The following is a 24,816-nucleotide window of genomic DNA, read 5'->3' as shown; positions in this document are numbered from 1 at the left end:
TTTTAAAAAAAAAACACTTTTGTTTGGAACACCCTTCAAGGACCCTTCAGCCTTATGAGTTTTTTACTATGCAATAACATAGGCTCAAGTAATTTTTCTAATTACATTAATATGACTAATGGACACCCCCTTTTTTCTATGCATTTCCAGGGACCAGAGAACTGAGGCTATAATGGCAGAGAGAAGGAAGATAAAACCTTGATCCATGTGAAAGCTCTGGTCTTGCTGAGAAATTTGGTTTGGCAATATGGAAGCCGTGTCTTGAAGATTTAGGCTGATCCTGTCCACTGAACAGGGCAAGTATTTTCTGAATCAGTTATTATTTAGCACAGCAGGTATTGTTGCTGAACAACACTGTGGTTTGAACTAATCTGATTCAAGCAAAGTTGCAGACTCTGTCTTTAATGCCACTATATAATTAATTCTCTCCACTTTATCCACAATGGCATAAGGAATGCCATGGAGACACCTTTAGCTGAAGCCACAGAGGGACCAATGAAAAGGGGACTATTACTCTTTAAAAAAAGAACAATAAAGGAATTGCTAGTCCCAGTAGGAATTTATTTCCACTAGAAAGGCAAACTGAGAAATGGCTGTAGATATAAAAAAATGTTTAAAATAGCTTTTTTCCAAAAAACATACAGTAAATGGTAGAGTATAACTTTCACATCTATCTAAGAAACATAACTAAGCATTTATCACAAAAACACCTGCAGAATTTTTCGGAGCATAAATATTCACTGAAAAATGTGAGATGGTTCTATGTTTTGTTAAGTCAGAGGTCAAGCAACATTTTTGATAATAATTGTTAGAATAGCAAGAAATGTGAGGAATACTGAATGTGCAGTGTTTCACTGAAGAGCAGGGATAATAAAGTGAGGAAGCCCAAAGAGGCAGTGGACTTGATGACATCAGTGTGATGTGATTCACCTCAAAGGGACTGCTTTTTTTTTTCTTTCCATTTTTATTTTTAAATGGTAACAATGGTCCATCTGACCGTGTTCTCTATTGAAGCTTGAGAAAATGTAATATCCTAGATTATTTTAATATTTATTTTTTTTATAAGAAAGATGTTCAATTTGAATAGCCTAGATTAAGTACATGAAATTTGTGAGTATATGAGAAAACAGCACAGTAATGGATTTACCAGGAAATTTCTCTGCATTGATTGCAGCACTATTACTAATCCTGAATCAACCTAAATGTAAAGAACTGAATAAGTATTAGAGCTGTCCATTAAGATTTGATAAATGCACTAGTCCATTAATTTTACCTTTTTTTTTGTTGAATAAATTATTTGACAAATAATGGTAAAATTCATCAAATAAATGATCTGATGAATGCATTTTTTAAGTAATCGACTAGCTCTAATGAATATGTAGGCAGTTGCTTAATGAAAAGCATTACTCTACTGTTAGCCTGCTTTCATCACTCATATGTCACTTTTTTGTATTTTGCAACTGCAATCTGTATATTTTATTCATTTACCCATTCATTTATACAAGAAAGGTTCAAAACAGTATGGTTAATCAATCACTGATGTTCTTAGAATATTTTTGCTTTACAGTTGATTATTCATTGCATTTAGCAAAAAGGGCTTGGATGTTCTGGGGACACCACTCCCAAGAATTATTCTTGGTTTTTTGTTCCAAGTCAAGTGCACAAGAATGCTCTGAAAATTGAAGGGTTCATGTATAAGCCATTTTTATAGCTGTAAACACTACAATTACCAATTGTTTCAAGAAACTGGAACTTGAAGCTAAGCCAGACACCTTCAAAGTCCTTAAAAACACTCATTAGAGGAGCAAAACAAGGCATAGCATACAGGAGCTGTCTCCTCACTGCACAGCACTGGGATGTTTGGACAAAAGCCACAGAGAGGATTATCTGGATGATGTTCAATTTTGGAAATGTTCCAACCTCAAAGAGCAAGTCTGTATTTTTTATTGCAGAGGTGATCTCAACAAATGATACTGATAGATTTATACTGTCAAATGGCAAATTGCACCTATTAATGTTACAACACGTCACACTTCTGAGTCCTGGTTCCTCACAGAGGTGTGCCAATTTATTGTGGCGGTGACAGTAGGTACAACAGTCAAGTCTGCATGACTCTGTCGATACTGTAAAAGTACAAATCATGTTTTCATGGGTGACTTTGAACTTGCTGCACAAAGCTCAGCTGAACACATTTGATGGGAGAACCTTGTAGGAGACAGGTATATTAGAAGGGTTGGCTATAGCTGCTCTTGGAGTAGCAGCGACTCTTTTCCAAATTTTCTTTTAAATGTCTCATAGGCTTTCATAACTACAGAGTTAATTGCCCTTGGCCAACCCTTCCAGACATCTTTGCTACTCCCAAATGGATAACTAATATATAGCTGAACCTCAAAATAGGTACAAGTGGAAGGACTTACACTGTGCCCATAGAGTTTAAAAGATGAAGTTTCCAAAAACTGCACCAGGGGTGCAGAATAAAGCCCTACACAAGTCTACTCCTGCTCAAAAAGCTATGATGCCAGAGGTGGGAAAGCCATGTTGAAATCCTCCACAATGGGAAGGAGTTTGTTATTGATTGATATTACATACTAAACAAAACTGCAGCTACGTCACCCTGGTGGCAAATAGTCATTTCCATTCTACACACTTATTACAGGGAGATTATTATTGTAGGAATGTATCACAATAGAATAAGTCTTCTAGGGCTTCTTTTTATTCTCTCTCTCTTTTTTTTTTTCTTCCCCATTTTCATACCTTTTATCACTAGGGTTTATATTTGTCTTTTCCTCAATCAGTCTTGGGTTGCTGTGTGTGTGAATGTTTGTCCTTTAAAGCATGAGATAACCTCATGTTTCTATAAAAAATTTAAATACTTGTTATAAGTAATTTCTCCATTTTTGTATGCTTTGATCTAATCTATTGCATAGTTTTAGTTAAAATGGTTGTGGTTCTAAAGATTACAAATATTAGGAGGAAGAAATAAGTTGTAGAAATTATCTTCAGTTTGCAGCTTGTTTTATAAAGGTTTTAAATGCTTTTTCTTTGCTAAGTCCATCTAAAGAGTTTCTGACCCACTTCTTTTCAAGTACAGTCACCAATCTAATAATAACAATAATTATTTTTAGATGGGATCAATAAAGCCATTGCTTTGCACTTAAGACTTCTAATAGAACCTTAGTATTAATAAGCAAACACTGTCAGAAGTAGTGTTTCTGCTTAGGCAATCAGGGGAGAACTTAATTTGTACTGATAAACACTTGAACTCCCTATGCTTCATTATTACTACAGATTTACAGCCCAAGAACGTGTTTGAAACAACATGCCCTGAGACAGCTAACCCATTGGTACAGGAGTGGTTCTGTTCCTCATCATGTACATGCTGTCTCAGAGGCATATTACAGCATAATCCTAACCACAAATCTCCTGGGCTCCCACTCACAGAAATGGAAACCACCATTTGGGTACAAGGGAATTTGTCCTGACAATGATTTTAATGTTTTTGTGCAAGAATTTTGTGGTGAGTAGCCCTCCAGAGAACTGGTATCCATGGTCTCTTGACTATCTTGGAAAATCTGCAAATTCAATGCTATTAGTAGATGAAGCCCAGGATTAAAGGTGAATTTGAAGCTTCCAAATTTTTCAGTTTTCAGTATGATGGTTGCAGTGCCCTGTCTGGTTATCCCTTATCAAAAATGATATTTTCTTTTCAGAGCCCTTAATTAATTATTTTTTTTCATCTACTTTCTCTTTAATTAGCTATGGGAAGAATGGAAACATTGAGAAAATATTGTCTCTTGTAATTAAAAGGACTGCCCGAGTGGCACTACTTTGGAAAGAGTTTAATCTTTGTCATGTTGGAGCCCATGCAGTGTTCTCAACAGGAAGGCTGCACAATGGAAACAGAATTACTACCAACAATGTGTTTTCCATGGAGAAGACATCTGAAACCCACTTCATCTTCTAGTGTCAGTGCCTATTTTCATAGGGTTTTCCATATTTTCTTTTATTACCAGGGTAGAGCATCAGGAAAACACCTAGGTCTCTGCACCCTTAGAAAATATCTCTTTTGCAGTTCAGGCTTCATTTTGCTATCACTCCATCAAAACAAGCTGTCTGAACCCTCAAAAAAACCCTGGAGCAGCTGAAGCACCTTTCTGAAAGCACCTTGCCTTTTCCTCTGTGGTCTAGTGGCACATTGCTATGAAGAGACAATAAATAAAAATATGCCAATACTTTGAAAACGAGTTAGCACAAAATACTTTAGTAACACACAAAAAAAGTAGCTGAACAACCACAGGGTTCTTTTCTGTTCAGCTACAAGTCTTTTGCATGCCTGCACTTAGGCAAAGGAGAGAGAGGAAAATAAACTAGCTGCTCTCCCCATCCATAGGAGGGCTGCACAGGCCTGGATCAACTTCTAGCACCTCCCTTTTTCCTTTTAATTTGCAGGGATTGCAGGAAGATCTGGAGTGCTCAAAGAATGTCTACAGGCCTCAGAGCCCAGCTTGCAGGATTTGCTTCAGCAGCCAGCCAGATTTACAGCAAAGCCACTGCAGACCTGCTCTGCCTCTGCGCCGTGTACCTGAGATCCCCACTGGGCACAGCCCAGCTGGAGCTGAAAACAAGGCTACAGATGCCTACACTTGGGGCATTTTAGAGATTTTGATAATGCAATTTTCATGTGCTAACCATGGAGAGATACATCACTGTGCATAAATCTTTACTTGAAGGCAGAGGAAGAACAGGAATGAGAGAAACAACAACAAAACCCCAGCCCTGCTGCCTCCATGGAAGAAAAGATAAGGTCCAAAGAGGAAATAGGAAATTGTAAACTTAAACATAAGAATTTTAAGAATTTCCTGGTAAAGGATGATGTCTCACCATGGTTTTCTTCCATTTTAGTAACCTGCTGGCCACCAGGGCTATCTGACCTAGAAGCACTGAGCCAAGGGAGGTCACAGTGCTTTGCCTCTCAAAACCTGCTGTGCTCACCAGAAGGGTGAGATGGGGAGGCACAGCCTTGCAGCTCTATCTGGCAGCTTGCTTCCAGCTGTACCCAATATGCAGTGGGAATTTGGTGTGAAATTTGACCAGAATTATACCTGGTACTTTATTAAGCTTTGAAATGGATAATGCATTGAAATAAAACTGTTTCACTACCAAGTCGTATGTGCAAGGATCTTCCACTTCTTTTTTAACAAATCCTCACATTATACCAAATAGCTTAAAAAGCAAGACAGTTGTAACTGACTTGACCATAGATGTTGTGAGGCCTCACTATTGCACCTTCTCCTTCTGTTAGCTCCAGCTATCACTGTCAACACAGTCCTACAGAATAAAGCCCCATTACAGCTAGAATGGTTCCTTAAACTTTATAGCACTTTGAAATGCTCCTGAGACACCAAAAACATCTCAATTCAGAATTGAACATGTAATACCTGCCAAATTTGCAGGTTTGAAACCACTTCCAATAGGAATTAAAAGGGCCCTCTTCACAGCTGAAATAGGGCTATCAATACTTGACTTGTCTGCCCATCTGAAATAGCGGGTTCTTTTCTCTGACGTCGCAATTTAGTTTAAAATGGCTTTGATGATGACAGGGTACATGCGAATGGTAAAACCACAAAGATGACAGTCTAATCTTACAAAGATGACCGATCACTGATAAGAGATTAAGCCACACAACGTTTGAAAAACCAGATTATCTGTCTGCTAGGATGGTGTCTGTGTACACCCCCTGCTGAGCCATGCTGAGATGCCAGCGACATACAAAGATTCTTTGTAAAAACTAGAAATGCTTCACAGAATTTCTCAAACCGTTGTGATAAAAGAAAGAGAGGAAGAAAAAAATCTCCTCTGATATTATATTGAACTTTTTTGTCAAACATTCATTTTTCAGACTAGTAAAGTATTTAGATGTACAGCATATAAATAATTTAGAGGTACTATAAAAAGGTCTAAATTAGTCAATTCTGCCCTATAATTAGCACTCACAGCTATGCTGGCAGTGGGTGGGTGATTATTAAACACCTTTTATTATTGTCTTTATGTACTACAATAAAAAATTAAAATTATACTTACAAGAATTATTAGACATGCTGGTCCTATAAAACTCCATATAAAGTTATTCTTAGTGCTGAGCCAACATCTGAAAATTAAACATCAGAAAATACCTTGAAATGTGCTTTTGTGTTTATTTCCTCCTTCTGTACGATGATTTGGACACAGAAAGAGTGACTTACACTTCTGTGGTGCCGTAGTACTTGTATCCCAGAGCAGCAGAGATTCCAACAACCACGGCTGGACTGACATAGCCAAAGACATAGAAATTCTTGTGCAAGAAACCCTTGTTGTAGATGACTCCCACAACTATAAGGTAGAGGTGAATACCTTCGATGCACATCCATGCAAAAGCAGCTAGGAGGAAATAATGGAGTAGTCCAGCAGTAATTGAACAGAAGAGCTAGAAATTCAATCAGAGAAAGCAGGAGTCATAATTCCATTAATTTGCTCTTGTCAATATATATTATAACATAATAGTACGTGCACAGCAACAAACTCTGAAGTGGTGATTCAGCCCAGTTGTAGTGTTGGTTAACAAGAACTTGGCCTACACAGATTTGCACATTTGATAATTAGTGCTTTCTGTAGCAAATGGTAAAATAAAGAGACTACATTCAACTTTTAAAATTAGTGTGTGTCTATCCAGAAAAACTGTATAAATGGCTTGATCCTATTGTTATAGCTGAGTACTCTATATGTTTGGTCTACACAAAGTTAATTTTTATTATTTTGATAGCATTGTAATTAGGCATCACAAGGAACTATTTCTGAAATAACTTCTCTTATACAAAATGTTTGTAAAATGATATTTTTCAGTCCATCAGTAATGGAGTGCTACATCAGGGATAGCAGGTCATATTTTTTCAAGTGATTTTAAATGCTGTTCAGCCACTTACAGTAGGCTATTTTGATAATTTATGCATAACTTTATTTCCTAAAACTAATCTGAGATGCAAAAATCGACATTCTAGCTTTCTGAAAAGCAAAAGGGACAGGTCAAGACCCCACATGTGGTCCTCCAGCTAACAGCTCAATATCTCAGATGTCAGCTTGGGATTGCAGCTCTGGCCTGATTTTAGAGAAAACTCACACTGGGAGCCACCAATGTGGCTTTTTATATATCATCCTAAGTGAAGAGAAAATGCTAAACACATTGAGATCACAGCCTCAGTAAAGGCGACAAATTTTCAATGAAACCCGTGGAGCAAAGCTCAGATGAAGGCCCTGCTCCTTTAAATGACCATTTTGTATTTCCTGTTACTGTACTGGAAAGCCAGGGTCACTGTTGTAGGTAGGAAATGTGGGGAGTAGAAGGAAGAGCATATCTTATACAGTGTTTTTATTTTGCAACACAAAGTCAAGGCACAAGTGAAAACTACCCACCTTATTATTGTTCATATTAATTCCAATCAGAAAAATAAGTTCCGCCAGGAAAAGGCTGCAGCAGAGGTTTTTGTGAATTGTCGTTCTAGTGCTTTGAATTTCACTGAAGAACCAGAATGTGAAAATGCACATGGAGAGGCAAATCAACGAAATAATTATTCCTAGCTGAGTGATTCTTGTAAGAATGCTATAATTTGTAACACCCTGGGGGAAAATTATAATATAGTATTTAAAAGAACAGCTTTGTAACTTCTCAAGAAAGACCTCATTCTATAATACAGCTCTTTTCCTCTTTTCTACAAAATATTAATCAAAACTGTTGGTAGAGTTTCACTGGAAATGTAAACTTTGGATAATCTATAAAGTATTGGGTTTTTGTGAGACAGATATAATTCTAGGGGAAATTAGTAATAAACTGTATATATTCCCCCTCTTGCATTTTCTGATATTTCTTAACAAAACTTTTTATTAACCTCAGTATCTCTTAATAAGATTTTCAAAATCAGATCATTTTAGTGAATGACAAATACACTGGTAGTAGGACATCTATTAATATGACATGAACATTTTCTAATATAAAAGGACTTATCACAGCAGTGACTTAGATAAGCAAAACTGAATAACTGTCTTACTGAATTTGCAACATGATCAAAACAAGACTCTGAAATAACAATCACTTCAAGCAAATGTTATTCCAGACATGCAACATGAACTTTCTCCATTGAAACACAAGATATTTCAATACCGGATGTGAATATTTTCTGTATAAGAATACAATTTCTTTTTGCTGTTTGCTATTTGAACAAAGAAACTCTGAAATACATGTCTGTACATCAGCAAAAGGAGAGCATTCAGCTGACCATAAAATGTATCTAAGTATTTTTTTACTAAATAAAGGATGAGAGATTCTTCACCTCCCAGCCTTTCTTTTCAAAATAACTATATAAGTACCTGCAAAGGTTTTAAATTTGAACTGAAGACTTAGGATGCTATTTAGCAACCAGGAAACAGCCTCTATCAGCATGAAATTCACAGTGTGAGAGAACTGTCTCAATACAGTATATTCATGCTAATATTCTGCTTGCTGTCAGTTCTGATACCTTATAAAGCTGCCTCCTGAGGCAGGACCTGAGCTCCTGCAGATCCCCACTGAGACCCTGGAAATCTGTGGGGCTTCTTAATATAAGAAGGACATAAATTGAATGGCCATTCTCCCAATTTTGTTCTGGTTGTGAGTGTCCATGTTTAATAGTCATAAGCTTCAGATTGATTATGCTGCTGCAAACTCTCCAGAGAGAATTTAAAGCAGATTTTTAGATGCTGAGGCTAGACAAATGGGTGGCAAAGTTTTGAGAGACAAAAATTCAGGGCCATATGGTTACTGACCACCAATGAATGGCAGATAAATCCCACAGCAGTCTTAAAGTGAGATTTAAAATGAAATGCAATGCTCCAAAAATAAGCACAACAGACTGTGTTTTTGGAACAAGATACTTTGCTGCATCACTGCTCTGTAATACTGCAGAAAGGACATAAGGAAATTCAAACACATATGGCAGGAATTTTGTTTGCTTTGTGCACAATAAATAGTGTGTTTGCTGAACAAAACCTAGAGACAACCTAAACGGGGGTAAGTATGCAGGTTGCACTAACATAAAAACATAAGGAATAAAACCAGAAGAAAGTATCAGGTAAAACACTAAATTAAAATAGCACTTACAACGGAGCCACCTGAGGACATCAAAACAGCAAAATGAGTCAGATGATTACATTTGCATGAGATATGAGTGGAGTTGGAATGTGTTAGCTCACAGCCTTCTGTAGCCCAGTTGCCATTCATTGTGTCTGAGTAGTTCCAAAATGCACATTTAATGTCTTTATCTGCAGTCTGGAACAGAAACAAGATGTTCTGCTGATGGCAAAAGGCAGGATATTTCCCATCAAGAGACCTTTCTTACGCTAGACCGCGCAATTCATTAAAAAAATGCTTGTTATCATTGGAAGGTTGGGAAACAAAAAACACATTCTGCGAGGCCTATTCCAAGCAATTAAAATGTGGCTGGGGATGGAAGCAATTTATTCACACAGCTAAAACCCCACCAAACATGTAGTCTAATCAGATTGCTGAACCCTTCTGGCACCTGCAAAGATGTTGGAATTTTTACCTATTGAAAACATTGTTATGTATACAATTGCACCTGCTGAACATGGACTAGACTCCAAGGTTACAGCCACATTGCTTATCCATTCCAAATGAGCAGTTCAAAAGCTGAGACTTGTTCTGTGCTTTTTACAAAGCAATCTGGGATAAACCCAGGGTCATATCACACCTGCTGTATCACCTGCTACACAGCAGTGATGAGTAAGACCAAGAGTACCAGTACAGTTAGTCCTTACTAAATCTAGTCAAAGACTAAGTCTCCCCTGTAATATAGCCTTTATAAATATATGCAAATTTACATAAAAGTGATTTCTAACTCAGAAGGGAAGTAACAAATTTAAAAGCTATGTAACCAGGGTTAGCACCTTGTCCCGTTGCTCACCTCTCTACAGAGTTTCTGTCTTGTTATGTTTCTGATTATTCTTTGTGCGGTATAAGGTGATTCTTCACATATGAGTGAAGCCAGAAACAAAGTCTGTATTTGCTGGAAGTAAACCTCTCTGTTTTAAATAAATGTCTTCAGATTTCAGACATAACAAACCTTCAAAACCATAGGTTCTGCTATGACCCCCTGATTCCTTTTTAGCATTAACCTTGAAGCATTTCTTCTCTTTTTTTTTAGTATACATGCTTAAGCATCTGATAAACATTCAGCAAAAAACCCCCAAACCCACCTAAATACAGAGCAATCAAGATTCTGTAATATTCTCTGGTTTAGGCATCTACATTTTTTCCATACTACAACCCAGGAAAGATGGCATTATTGCCCTTGTTTTAGTCCCATAGCAATTTTCCTCTGTATCATATTTAGTATATTGCACTTAGGATGTCACATTTGAGATTAATCTTATTAGAGTAATAAATGACAACCTCACATCAGCAAACAACAGAATTATGTCTTAGTTTATCACATGCTGCAGGTATGCTCACATCACATAAAATGATTAGCTAATGTTTTGTTTTACTTGAAGCTGATAATAAAAAACCCCCTTACCTTGGCATACTTTAAGGTAAATGTTATTTTCTCGAGCTCATAGAGTGTGGGTGGATTTGAGCTAATTGCAACAGCTATAACTGCTGAGCTTACTGTCTGTCTCTGCTCTGAAGGATCTTTGGAGGAGCGGTTTTTAGGTGATGAAAGCAGAGAACCGATATTGCTGTACCGCAGAAAGACAACTGCAACAGTGCCTATCAATCAAACCGACCATGGTTAGTACTTTGTGGGTTTTTATAGAAGAACAAAATTGAAGACATTAAGGAAACAATAAACAATAGACATTATTGCTGCTATTGCATAAAATATGCAAACCAGATGGAGCCTTGGTGGAATACTTATAAAAATGTTTTAGAGACAATGAAATATAGCTTTATTTAAAACAATGTAACTGGCATTAGGAATAAAAATGTGTGTTCACACTGGTAATGCTAATTAGATATATGCATATATATTTTTCCTAGAGTAATGTATGCTTGCTGCTGTTCTGTAACTGGTTACACATGTGGTGTCAGCTCTTACAAGGTAAAATGTCTCACACCTGAAATAAATACTGGACCTTTCTGAAGTACCTGGCTTGCTTTGACTTCCATTACTGTGGACCCAGGATGAAATACAAATAGGGAAAAGGAAAACATTTTTGGATTCTGTGTGATCTTAAAAAATATAGTGACTTTTTCCCTGGTCCCACAATAAACCACATTTTTAGATATTGACATGTGTCAAGATACAGATTAGATGGAAGATGAGGATTTAAAAATCTTTTCCATGTTTATTTCATTATGTGTTTTAATTCCTGAGCTGTTTAAACACACACATTAATATTTAGTGATGACAATTGTTGTAAGCCTTTTCTGTATCACTCTGAGGTACAAGCCAGATCTGGGTCCTGCTGGTTTTGGTACTAAAGATTATGTGTTCTTGCCCCAGTGAGCTTCTCTTTGAGTGGAAAAATGCAGCCAATTTTGAAGGGGAAGTAACACAGAGAGTTGAAGGGGCCAGTCCAAAGTCATACAGCAGATCTGTGGCTGAGGAAAGGATAAAGCTCAGATTTGTGATATCAACACCTAGTGTGAAAACTCACTGATTGCTCACTGTGCCACTGGATATGTTAGAAATATCATTCTTGAGACAATAAAGGAGAAAGAGTGAAAAAAATACCTTGTCTTCTTTGTAGCTAGCAGTGTGGAAATTCAGCTTTGGTAAACTGCACATTTGGCTGTTTTGTAGTGGATACAAGTCTATCCAAAGTGTTTATTAACCCACCTACTCTCCAACCTTTGTTTCTTACCATTTGGATGAGGTTCCTTTCTCTTCTTCGGAGAGATCTTTATGAAATCTCCCCCTGTGTATACATGAGGGTGGATGTGTTTCATGTGGTGTGAATCAAAAGCAAAAACCTTGAGCGCTGCAAGAGAAGAAAAATACTGTACAAATAACAGCTCCATTATGGCCTACCATAATTTAGAATTGGGTTAATAAATGTGCTACTGGATTGCATAATTACTCTGAATTTTAAGACTCTATCCTTGTGCAAAATATTTCAAGAAAAAGGTCATTAATATAACATGTTTGTTTAAACATCTATGTTTTTTTATTTTCACGCATACATTTTGCTCTCCTATGTTTTACTCTTTCCATGAAAAATATAGTCTCTTATTTACCTTGCCTTAAATTAGGTACTGGAAAAAACAATGTAGGTTACTTTAGGAAGAGCTATTGCTTTATTAAAAATGTATTTCTGAAAGGGGCCACAAATCACAATTATAAAAAGGAAAGCATAAAATTCTCCACTGAATAATAACATTTGATAAAAGCCAATTTTTGAAAAGTATATATTTTATGGTTATCTATCCACGCTTCCAAATACACATTGCACCATGAACTAATGATATGTCTTGTCAAAAAGCAAACAAACAAGCATCACCCCTTAGGACAAAAACTACATTAGAGTCTATTGAGCTCTTTACTTGGTTCATTACAGTGCTGAGTTTCAATCACCCAGGATGGGAACAAAAATAAGTCAATCAGGCTTCTTTAAAAACAAAACAAAACAACAGCAAACAAATCTAAAAGTTGACTGATGGTGGAATATCACTAAGCTAGACCATCTGCATTGCTTATAGCACAGCACACAAAAATAATATGAGCTATTCAATAGACCAGCTGTCAGAAAATGTTTGTAAGGGCATAAGAAATTGTTTTTTTTGGCTAGAGTTTTATAAAGCTCGTAGTTCAAGAGCTTGCACCAAAAAAAACAGTGGAGAGAGACAGGTGATGTAGGTTTTATCCCAGAATAGTTGTGTGTGGCACATACGAGACCTGTGAAAAGTTTATTCATGCTGAAAAAGAGTAACAAAAAATTTTAGTGTTTGTGTCCAATTTGGAAAAGAGGTCATTCAGTTTACCATTTTAGAACAAACCCAAGGAAGATAATCATTAACCTTTCAGCAGAAGAATTCCTCTCCATTCTCTTTACAGCTTTTTCTGTCACCTTGGTGACTGACACCTACAGTTCCACTGGAAACTGCACCTGAATCCTCTCGTCCTGACTTTCATGGCCCCAGCTCTGTGGTGATGAGAAGCCTCTGCTTTCAAGCAAGGGAGGTGTGGGGAGGGGGCACAGGGGTTTTACAGCCAGCACCTGGCCCTGCTCTGGACCTGCTGCAGACCCAGAGGTCTCTGCAACACCCTAAGTCTGATTCTACAGAGTCTGTGTCAAGGAACAAATCCATCCCTACTTTTTCATCACTCTGTCTAATTTATTTTCAGAAAGGTGAGGGTAGAACAGGCAGTTTGACCTGCCTCGAGACCACAGTAGGAGTTTCTCATCAAGTCATCATATAAAACAGCAAGCCTGTGAGAGACACCGAAGGACTGTACCAAATCTAAAATAAGAAATCAGATCACATACAGTTTGGGGACATTCAGAAAAAATAAAGATGAAAGAGTGACCACTGACAAAGGAATCAGCCATGCTTTATCAGGATTTTCAAAAGTGGCTGGTGTCAGCATTTCTCCACTCTCATTGAAGGAATGGTAAAACTATTATTACCACAGGAAAATCTGCAGGTATTGGTGGGAAGACACCAGCACACAGGGAGAAGGCAGAAGAGAAAAATGGTGCAGTTGAGACTAACCAATTCTCCTCCTGGGGAATTCCTCTTAAAATGAGAAATTGCTGTTGAGATAAAGCCACTCAAGTTTAAACTCACTAGGTACAATCCTTATTCCAAGTTCATTTATAATAACTAGACTAAACCAAAAGGAATAAAAAAAAAAATCTGTAGAGAGCAAGTCCAAATTTTGTTCCACTGGTGTTTTTTTATACACATAAGATGCACAGGATAATTTTGTGCTTATAAAATGAATCTAGACTGTGTGATAGGTCATAATGGTTAATTTAAGAGAATATGAAAACAAGTTTCCATAGACTCTCAATTTAATTTTTTTGCTCTGGACTCAAATGTTTAGTCTGTGAAAATTATGATACCTACACTGAAAGTCAGGTGTTAGTTACAAAAATCATACAAATTAACACCTGTGTCTTTCACATAACACCATTTCTAATCTTCACAATTGTGCTGAAAAACTCCTCTGTTTAATCCACATCTAAAGTACATCTTAGAATGATTTTCTTTATCTTACCTATGTCACTTGCATTAGCATCCAGCTGGGCTGTCCTTTTGAAGCTCTGTGACATGAGAAGTGTCGCCTGCTCTGCAGTGTGCAGCAGCTTAGTCAGGCTCCTCCTTTGGTTATCTGCAGGTAGAGCTTCCCAGACTGTCATTTTGTCTTTTTGTAAAAAATTGTTCACAGTGTTGACCAAAACCTGTAAGTAAGAGCACGTGTTTGAGCAGAGTCATAGGCTGTCCTTGGAATAGGGATAAACCCCACAACTCCAAGGCTTGGGCCACTCACGTTAATGGTGGTGTTGTGCAGGGCTTCATTGTCAGAGACAGAGTCACTCATGGTGCTCCACGATGAATAAGACAGAGCTTCAACATATGAAACCACTTCTACAGGTAAAAGGGGTCCCAAAGTGTTTTTATTAATTTCTTGCAGCTTCTCCAGAGGTGTTTTTAAATGACTAATCTGAAAAATGCCAGAATTCACATCTTAGTGAAACAAGTAAAGCTGTATTTCTGCATGTGAAAATGATCCCAATAGGCTGATTTCTGTTAATTAACATACTGGTTTATAAGACACTTGTGCATAAACACCCCTTCTCAACCAACAGGCTGTCCTATAAATTATTGATATTACACATATTTAATATAACTTTCACAAGCAACCATGATTAAAAAAATCGTGTGCTACCATTACACATTTTTTCCCTATAGCAGTTGCTTTGTTTATCCTCATGATCTAAAGTGAACCAGTAAATGTTCTGCAAAAGTAATTAAATATCAGTGATATGATTATTCTGCTTCTGTATAAATCTATTGATTTTCTTTTAAGTTTTAACTGAAGAGGTGGGAACAGATGGAAGTATTTGTATATTTTTTAGTTGTTTTTCCCCAAATGCAAATTATAAAGCATGTAGTGGAGTGAACTGTACTGTCTATTTCTCCTTCAGTGTTTCAGCTTATAAACTTCTAAGTGCACTTACATAAAACAGCTAATTTAAAAATATAGGCAGGAAAGGGTGAGATGAAGATTAAGCTTCCACATTTAAGTCTCATGGCTGAATAAGAGAAGAATTCTTACTACACAAAACTAGAATCTAATTAATAAAACACTCAGCATCTGATTTTGTATGATCTCTACTCTCTGCTGCTGAACAGTTTTTATGGGGATTGCTTTGTCTTTGAAACTGAACAGAACTGGAAAACAGGCTAAAAATCTGACAGATATTTACACAAAAGTATTTTGAATTATTAATTTAATTTAATTTTAAATTTTCAAAAATCTCCTTCTAAGATTCCGCTGTAACTTTTACCATGGCTTTGCCCCGAAGTGTGATGAGCAGGTATTATATCTGATATAATGTATTACACTGCAGGTAAACATAAAAATGTTAACATGTTAACACAACATGTATATAACACTAGGTTAATAAAATACTTAAAAATAATATATTTTTGAACCAAGTAACTTCATAAAATTCCTTAATATCAAATGCAAACATATACAATTGCTTTAAATTTATTTATCCCTATGCTTCATTTATCCTTTAAAATTAGACAATACTGAAGTTGTAGAATAATGACTAGTGCATTCATTAATATATTTTTAATTTGCTTCAGGAATCTCTGTTTCTGGTGAAAAATACTCTGGCCACAGAATATTTGTTTCTATAAATCCTGTATCACTTTAAACACTCGCCTTTGAGGAGTAAATAATCCAGCATACCAAGATGTTACGGCTCCCTTTTCTGTTTAGTCACTTGTTGACATTACTTTTGGAAGCTATCTCGCCTTTCTTCTGAACAAGCAAATAATTGCACATCAGTAAATGCAGCAGTGTGTAACTCCAGAAATTAGAGAAACAGCTGAGTAATTACCACACTTCTGAATTTTTCATGCATCATGAATCACTTTGCTGGAAAGGGAACATGCAGATTCCCAGCAAGTTATTATCATGTGTAGAACATACAACCCAGTTCAAATAATTTGAAATTATTAAAAAGCCTTCTGTAAACATGCTTAAGTTCAATTGTATGCTTCAAGCCTTTGTAAAAAACTGTTTAAGAACTATTACAATTGAAATAGCAATTTCAAACAGAAACAATTAAAGGATTTAAAAATTAATCTATGAACCAATGCTACTTACTCTGGCTAAAGTTCTGTTAATATGTTCAGCTATACAGTCTTTGAATAACTCACACTTGGCCTTTGGATTTTCTGTAAAAATAAAAAGGGAAACTAATTATACATTGCAGTTCAATCAATATTCAATACATACTAATTGCAAAAGCTCTTGTCTAGGTCATTCCCCAAGCCACCAGCACTCTGAATTTATGCACACAAAGCACAGCATTCTGTTCTCAAACTGCAATTATAAAGACTTTATCTTAGCCAAAATTATAGCATTGGATTGCAATGAGCTGTTTTATTCAGGTAGAGGGTTTGGTCCCTTTTATGAGACTTCCACAGGTGGAGCAGAGACAGCTCAAATTTAGAGAGAGGAGTACAGATCTGACAGCTATGAGGAGGTAACCATTAATTCAAATGGATCTCATCACACTGTTTAGCAAAAATGCATTTACAAAATTATTCTATTCTCAGGAATTGTAGATGCCACAGCCTTGCCTCTTTTTCATGTCTTGCTGATTAATCTAACTGAAGATAAATAGGCACTGGTGGGTTTCTCAGAAGATGTATCTCTATAATAACACATAAACCTTTATAAAATCATGTACCTTGGCAGGAAGTGCCATCATTTGGCTTAAACTGCAATTTTCCTGTGGATGGTTGATAACCTTCCTTACAGGAGCAGTTAAACCCTCCATCCACGTTTTCACATTTTGCATGATCTCCACAGGCAACAGCTCCTTCATTGCTGCACTCATCTACATCTGCAAATATCGGTAGAAATTGAATTTTTATTAAGTATTTACAGACTAACACCTTGCTGCTTTGTTGATAATAGCCCCACACACTACAAGCAGTTTCATAATAAAATTTCATGTAATAAAAAAAAGCAAAAACTAAATCCACAATCTCAATGGCAAAATCCCTGCCAGTTATAATACTTAAGGATTAGAAGGATAAGTCATAATTGATCATATTTTTATACCACCTCTTTTATTGCTATATAATACTACACTGTTCGTGTTTTAAAACCATATTAATTCTATCATAACAAAATGGTTGGCATGATGCAGATCATCTGAAATCCATTTTTCAAAGATTAGACTAAATAGATTTTCTCAGTTCAGTTAGAAAAAGAAAAAACCAACCTGCAGACTTGTCTTTTAAGTTGCAGCTCTAAAATGACACTGCAAAAGCTCACTCTGTCCATCTTGTTAATCTAATAATTAAACTCTGTGCCCTTTAAAGTGCTTGGCATATCCTTTTTTAAAAATTCACATTTAAATTACATTTGCCTAAAATGTCCTTTGTGCTTCTAAGTAAATTGCCATTAAGTAGACAAGTTCAGTAACTGGGTGGGGCATAGTCCAAGAGTAAAACCAATGAATTCCAGGAAGGGAATTCATGAATTGATCAATTTAGGAGAGCTGGGTACTAAACCCCTGGCTGGAGTACCAATTATTTTGCATTATTTGACTGGCTAAGGATAAAGATCGAATAACTCAATGGAGAAAGCAAACTGGGAACTATACCAAATAATTCTGGAGAATGAAGTAATGGACTGTGAAGTGCTGTGTTGGAAAGGAGAAAAAAATGAAGAGCTTTGGGACAGGTATATCTGAAAAATGAGGTGGTACATGAGTGGGTTTAGAGTAACAGCTTGAGAACTGAACTGAAGGAAAAGACAGTGCAGGGAATGCAGGAGAGAGGGTGACAACTCCAGTCAAGAACTGGTATACCACTTAATTTTGGAAAGAAATTGGAAGTGGTTAATTGATCAGTGGAGAAGAGCTATCTGAACTGATAGGCAGCCTCTGCTCAGCTAGAGGGGGTGTTAAGAACAGACAAGCAGAAAGCAGATATGGGGCGGCTGGAAATACACTATTAGCATATAGCACACTGCTTTGATACAAGAATCTTGGTAGTTTACAAAAAGGAGCACAAAAAGGAGCAATAACACGTGTGAAGTGAGGTTATTATTGAAAAATAGAAGGATATACTGCATGTATATGGATATATCAAGGGAATGCAAAAAAATACCTGAAGGTTACCTGGGGGTCATCTGTCTATTTGGACAGAGGTGTCCCTGGGATTCAAAGTTGAAGTCCCACCTCACTTTCATATATCCCTTTTTCTCATTGAGCCATTGGCTCTGATTTGCACCTGATGTGTTGTGTTTTAAGCCTGAAGTTCAGAAGTTGCCATGGGAAAGCCACTCAGAGTCCTGCACGGACAGGGAGGAGATGTGGGGCTGGAGGTGCTCCTGCCCTCCCCAGCAGAACCACCACTGCTCTGCAGGGAGAGCCACCAAGAAAGCAGTGTGTTTAAATGGCTTCTGCCAGCCTGGAAGTTTAAAGCAGGTGGTTAAATTATGATTGTCTGTGTTAGGGAAATAGGGTTTTTTCCATATTTAATGCCCCAAACTGCTAATGTTTCTCTTTAAGAAACTGAGTTTTGAATTATCTGTATATGTATGGTTTCTGTGACCTCAATGTTCATAGTTATGGAGCTAACCACATTATACATGAACCAGTCTGGCAAAAGGGAAGGAAAATAGCATGATATAGTGCTCCACACAGAATACCTCGTAATTAAATGCTGTCATTTAAAGACATAACACTAGAGCTGTTAATCTTTGCATTTAAATAACCTCTCACATCAGTAAATTATAAAGCTCTGTTTGAAACAAGTGGGTGTGTGTCAGTGCCTTGTGTGACTCTGTAAAACAGAGACTTTGAATGAATTGAAGTGGCAAGGGTGAAAATCATGACAAAGCCAGTTTGTCTAACAAGAAAACACATCACCCTTAAACCAAAGATTTCTCTGGCCTTGTCAGCTGCATGGAGGACATGTACATCTGAGCAAGCCATTCATCATTTAATGCAGTGCTAAACCACCAGCAATTCACAACTATCTTTGCCAAAACTTACAATAACCTATAAATAAGAAAAGGAATATTTGAATGCTTTTGAGAATACTGTTAACTAAGGATCATGTTTCAGTATGATTTACTGATAAAAATGTTTCAAAATTACCATGACATTTTTCTTTTCATAAACTTTTAGATCAGTAAATCATTTATTTGTTATCATTGGGCAGTCATGCAAATTCTTTTTGTAATTATGTCAGATATTAAGTGTAATGGGGATTTTAATGAGAAGACAGGATTATCCAAAACAACAGCAGAAATCCAAGTATTTTGGCACATCTCTGGCAACAGGGCTGCTATTTAAAGTCTGATAGAGACACCCTGTTGAGTATATGCAAATAGACTTTCTGCAGTTGAGTTGTCCATATGGAATGAGTCCATATCAAGCCTATTTAATTCACTGTTTCCAGAGGAATAAAACAACTCCTGGATGACAAAATTAAAAGGCAATATGCCTGATCTTGCAAGGTACTAATCAGCTTTGTATCTCTTCTGAATCAATGAGATTGTCAGGGGCAGCCAACAGTTTGTGACAGTTGCAAGAATGCAGCTTTTAAGTTCCTGCTTTGAAATGCTGTGTGCAGTAGCCGTAGGCTTTTGTTTCTTTATATTTTGTAGTTATGCTTTTTTAGCCAAATATGCAATTGTTGGGCACCCATGGACAACAGCTTGTCAGTGCTTTCAGTGATACAATTTTAGGGGAGCTTTGGGGTGAGGATCCCAAACTCCACCTTGAGCAGGGAGCAGAAGAGCAGGAATTGGGCTGCCAAGGCTTGCCTGAGCAGTCTTCACAGACAGCATTCCTGAGCAAAGGTTGGAGAACAACAGCTTTTTAAACAGAAGAGCATTTGCTATAGGTCTGTAAAAAAAGCCCTGGACTTTCAGTAAATATTCAAAACAAATCCTGGAGCTGAACTATGACGTTTTTATAATAGCTGTGATCAGAAAAATAATATCACCAACACCACTTAGGCTAGTGTGAAAATAGATTTATAACCTTTTATTTTATTTCTGTGCTTTGTCACTCTTCATTTACTGCAGCAGGCAAGAAAATTCCAATTAAATTAAAAGTACGGAGAGCAGTTATTATGTTCAGTCTTGCCAATTACAGGATTGTACCTACATCGCTTTGATTCTTCTCCAGCCAGTCAAGACAGCTTGATGTCTACATCATACCTTCTGCTTATTAGTAGCTTGCAAGTGATTGAAAAGTCCAATTGCAAAGGACTACATGTTCCCTCCCCGTGTCTCCACACTGTGGAAGGCAGCAGCACACACAAAGTAGAAATGAAAAAGGCTATGAATGGCAAAGGTAAAAGAAAAGTTAGCAGTGTGGCCCAGTGCCAGATTCCATCCACTGTACAGCTCCCTTGTCACAGCAAAGGATGAGATGGAGAATGGGTGCCTTCCCAAATACCTGAAGAGAGCTAATAGCATGTTCCCAGAAAAGGCAGAGTGGTGTGGATGTCACTTTCATTTCACAGATGGCCATTTTCATGTTTTTACTCTGTTGACTGGGGTGAAAAAAGTAGGTTTATATTTCACTTTTTTACCTGCAGCTGAGCATTCAATAAATTGTCAAGTCTAAGGAAAAGTATGGCTTTTGCACAAATCAAAAAAGAGATTTTAATAGCTCACTTTGAGGTCAGCAGAAAAATGCCTTCAGAAATATCACATCTCTGCATCCTTATTTTTTTCTTTTCCATTTCCTTTATAATTTTCTTCTCCATTTCCTTTATCCTTTTCTTCTCCTCTCTTTCCCTTCCCACCATCTAGTTCCTCATCTGTCTGCATCTTTGTCATATCTTCACCAGTTGTCCTTGATTACGTGGGTAGGAAATACTTTTGACCCTGGCTCAAATCTCAGCATTCTGACTGGATTAAGGGTGAGGCAACATTCCTCAAAGCCATTGTCCCAAGAATTCTTTTGATCTACTACCTTGGGGAGCATGACCATTTTTCACTTGGGATCTTATTGTGGTTTCCAAAGAGGGAACACACTTGTACGTGCAAGGAATTTGAAAGTGACTTGCACACACGTTTGTACCACACTTGCATGACTGGAAACTCAGGTGGGTTTGAGGGCATAAACAAATAGGGTTCATAATGGTATACTCTCCAAAATTCACCACTGTAGTTTTAAATTTATTGCCATGTACATATATATATTAAAAAGAAGATTTAAGACTTCTAAAAATATATTGTGGGGCCCTATAAACATGTGTAGGATGGATATTTGGTAGTTCTGTTCCATGATTTTTACTAAGTAACTTTCACTCTATTTACAATGAAATGATATTTGCTTCAGCTGTCACCCTGAATACACAACTGTCAGCTGCTTGTGTGCAAGTCATGTCTGCTACCTGTAGCAGCAGGTCCATTGGGTACAAGATAGCTTATTATGGTTTCCCTGACAGATAAAGTCAAAAATCATGGACCAAAAAGTTGTCTTCAGGACTCACATCTTGGTAAAGTAATTGGTGCACTTGTTTAATGAGAAAACATGCTCACCTTGTTTAATGACAAATGGCAAATTTTAATTTCAGTGTGAGTTTGGAAAGCTCTTGGCTCCTCCATGTGGATTTTCAAAAGGAAGTATTAAACTTAACTCTAGTAGAGGATAAGAAAGATCAATCTGCCCAGTAAAGAAGGAAAAAAAGGAAGAAATTATCGGGCTAATGGTAAGAAGTGAAAGTGACACAAAGTCAGAGAAATAACTTTGAAAACAAACTTCTGAAGCTGAGGAAATATCATAATGTAAAAATCAAAACCTGGAGCAGTAATGGTGAGAATATTTACAGCTCAATGTGCTAACTGTCTCCATCCCAGCTAATTTAAGAATGATTCATAGCAGCTGAATAAAGCAGAGCACTTTTAGATGGATGTGAGCAATGGGCAAGAAATGTCGATTAGATCACTTTCTGGCTTAATATGCAACCACTCTGCTGATATTAAGAGCAGTGAGAAGAGAGGTTGTCAGCACTCACAAGCTCACAGGAGACATACCTAGAATGAGACACAGTCAGCATAAAGGTGTAAAGGGCAATAGATTTATTTCTCATTTTCCCATTCCCTGAGGACTTTTGCAACATACAGAGAAAATTACCAAGAGTTTGAAAAAAGAGAAACAGTTACAGTTCTTCCATTCAGAGGAAATCCTAAAGGATTGCATGGTTGTTCAGAAATAACATTTTTCCAGAGAACTTTTTCTTGCCTGTTATCTTGAACGGGTTCCATCCAACTGGTACAGAAACAGAGACTAGCAAATGGCTCAGGAGACAGGATAACCACTGATCTTGCCCTTGCTTTTGATCAGACTTGAAAAATTACAAAAAGTATCCCAACCAAGTTTCCAAACAAAAGATATTTGAAGTATACTAGTTCAAACTTACATAGAATTTTGGTGATCCAGATCTGAATGCAGAATATTTTGTCACTTTTTTTCCTGAGAATGTGACCACCTTGCTCACAGATCGGTGAAACAGTGGCATAAATGGGTGAATTGGTGATTTCTACACTGCCTTAATTATATATTTATTGTGTAATTCTGTGGCATGTGGATTTCAATATATTGAAAGCAGAGTCAAGATTCAGGTGTCACTGAAAGCAACCAGAATATTAAGCTAGCCTGTTCCAGTCCAAAATGTGGGAATTTTATACCCAGACTCCAAACTTCACAACTATGGAAGCCTTTTGCTAGGTTTCTATAATTAAGAGAGGCAATAAGAGAAGAGTGACAGTGTAAAGCTATCGGGCAGACAGTAGTAACTTACCCACGCAGGAGGTTCCATCATTAGGAACAAAAATTTGTTGACCATTGCTGGGTTTGAAACCAGACATACACGTGCAGTAATAACTTCCCTCTGTGTTTGTGCAATTGGCATGCTCTCCACAAGGCTGAGTAGCATTTTCACACTCATTATCATCTGCAAGACACAAATTATGGAGAAATACATTTTCATTTGAAGACTGAAGAAAGCAGTATTGTATAAGATTAATTTGGCTCTGGTGTTTCACTCGTATAAGCCTTGAATGCTGAGCTGGCACTCTTGGTGTTTGTCTATGTAGTTTTCCCATTGCCAAGGATGTAATCAGGTGTTCAGCAGCACTCATCTGCCCTCATCCTGTGTGAATAAACAAGTGAGAGCGTTGGTGGGATCCTGAAATGAATGATTTAATTGGATATAAACTTGGAATAAAGGATTGAGACAAATGCGCGCTCTGCTGTGGTTGTAATTGATAATGGTTTTTTCCTATCCAAAAATCTACAGGTAGAAAGTCACTCTGAGGATGTGTCTGGGAATTCTGAATTATAAAAAAAAGAGGTCAGAAGGATATAAAGAAATCACCCTATTCATTCTCTAACATCAAAACCACTATAGCTAAATGCACATTTTTTTTATGTGCTGTTTTTAAAGATCTTCTGGGATATTTCTCAGCATTACTGGAAAACAAAAATTCATCCTACTGACTGGCCTGACTTTTCAAGTATATTGTTTTTTCTTTAGTTATCCCAAAGACCTTAGGAAAGAGATGAGCAAGATTCATGTCTTGAGCCTTAGCAATTGCTAAGCATACTCTTAGCAATTGCTCTGCAGGTCATATTTTTTGTACCTGCAAATTCTCATGAACAATTTTACAGGGTTAATTCCAGGCCCCCAATTATACAGGGAAAAGGACTGATACACACAAGTTTGTGACTATGTCATCTCTGCAGAGCTATCATATGAGCATGGGGATCCAGCAATCTTGATCAAAGGTCAAACAAAATCATCAACTCATGCTTTGGATTGTATAGTTGATCTTCTGCAATGACTCAATAAAACCATTTCCTCTCTAAAATCTTCCATGGTTTCTATCATCTATTGAGTAATTTTCAGACCAAACTTGAAAAAAATTTCAAAAACATTTTTATCAAGGCACACTACTTATCAAACAGAGAGAAATGCTCACAATACTGATAAATCCATCTTTCCAATAGCCCATTTCTATTAAAGTACCACAAAACTTTGAAACAAACAAAAAAATCATTGAAAGTCTCCAAAAGAAGGTGACACTCTTGAGCAGAATTCTCCATTTTCTACATCATGAGAAAGGAAAAAGAGTTACAGACTTCCTTAAGTGTACTGGGATTTTGTTCCTGTTCTCAAGCAAAAGGTACTCATAACATGATGAATGGCAGGAAGGAGTTTTAACAGGGAGAGAAATAACAATTTATTGCAGAAGAGAAATGATTAAGGAGCATGACAGAGAAAAGAAATATGATTTCAGAAAAGACACCCAAAGATGAGCTTTAGGAAGGTGCTCCTGCTTCCTGATGGTCAGAGTTCTCATAAGCTGTTTACAGAGATAGGATGCAGATAAGGAAAGCCTCATGTAAGCTGGGGCAGTGACAAGTTTAAATTACAGCAAGAGCTTTGCTAGAATACATTTCTGGAATATAACAGTCATAACCCTCAGCATAACTCGAACAGGACATTTTTTGAGATTTGAAGTCTGACATGATTTTGAATGTGACTCAGTTGACTCA

The 24,816-nt window shown here is 37.0% G+C and overlaps 1 protein-coding gene across 3 annotated transcripts in view; it reads right to left on the bottom strand.

The window, feature by feature from the left end:
- Positions 1-24,816, bottom strand: part of ADGRL4 (adhesion G protein-coupled receptor L4) — a 73,476-nt gene that overhangs the window by 12,735 nt on the left and 35,925 nt on the right. For 2 of the 3 annotated variants that reach the window (XM_023932647.2, XM_086841281.1), the window contains 11 exons: positions 23,060-23,212; positions 16,966-17,121; positions 16,377-16,447; positions 14,523-14,696; positions 14,250-14,433; positions 11,893-12,009; positions 10,602-10,795; positions 9,167-9,334; positions 7,447-7,650; positions 6,243-6,463; positions 6,082-6,148 (listed from right to left, as the gene is read on the bottom strand). In XM_023932647.2, coding sequence (XP_023788415.2) covers positions 6,082-6,148; positions 6,243-6,463; positions 7,447-7,650; positions 9,167-9,334; positions 10,602-10,795; positions 11,893-12,009; positions 14,250-14,433; positions 14,523-14,696; positions 16,377-16,447; positions 16,966-17,121; positions 23,060-23,212 — 1,709 coding nt within the window. The remainder of the gene's footprint in view (positions 1-6,081; positions 6,149-6,242; positions 6,464-7,446; positions 7,651-9,166; positions 9,335-10,601; positions 10,796-11,892; positions 12,010-14,249; positions 14,434-14,522; positions 14,697-16,376; positions 16,448-16,965; positions 17,122-23,059; positions 23,213-24,816) is intronic. The other variant, XM_086841282.1, reaches the window with a different exon arrangement.

Source organism: Cyanistes caeruleus, chromosome 9 (assembly GCF_971803275.1).
Source record: "Cyanistes caeruleus chromosome 9, bCyaCae1.hap1.1, whole genome shotgun sequence".
NCBI lineage: Eukaryota > Metazoa > Chordata > Aves > Passeriformes > Paridae > Cyanistes > Cyanistes caeruleus.
The sequence above is the reverse complement of the archived record's forward strand: the minus strand, read 5'-3'. Positions and strand labels throughout refer to the sequence as shown.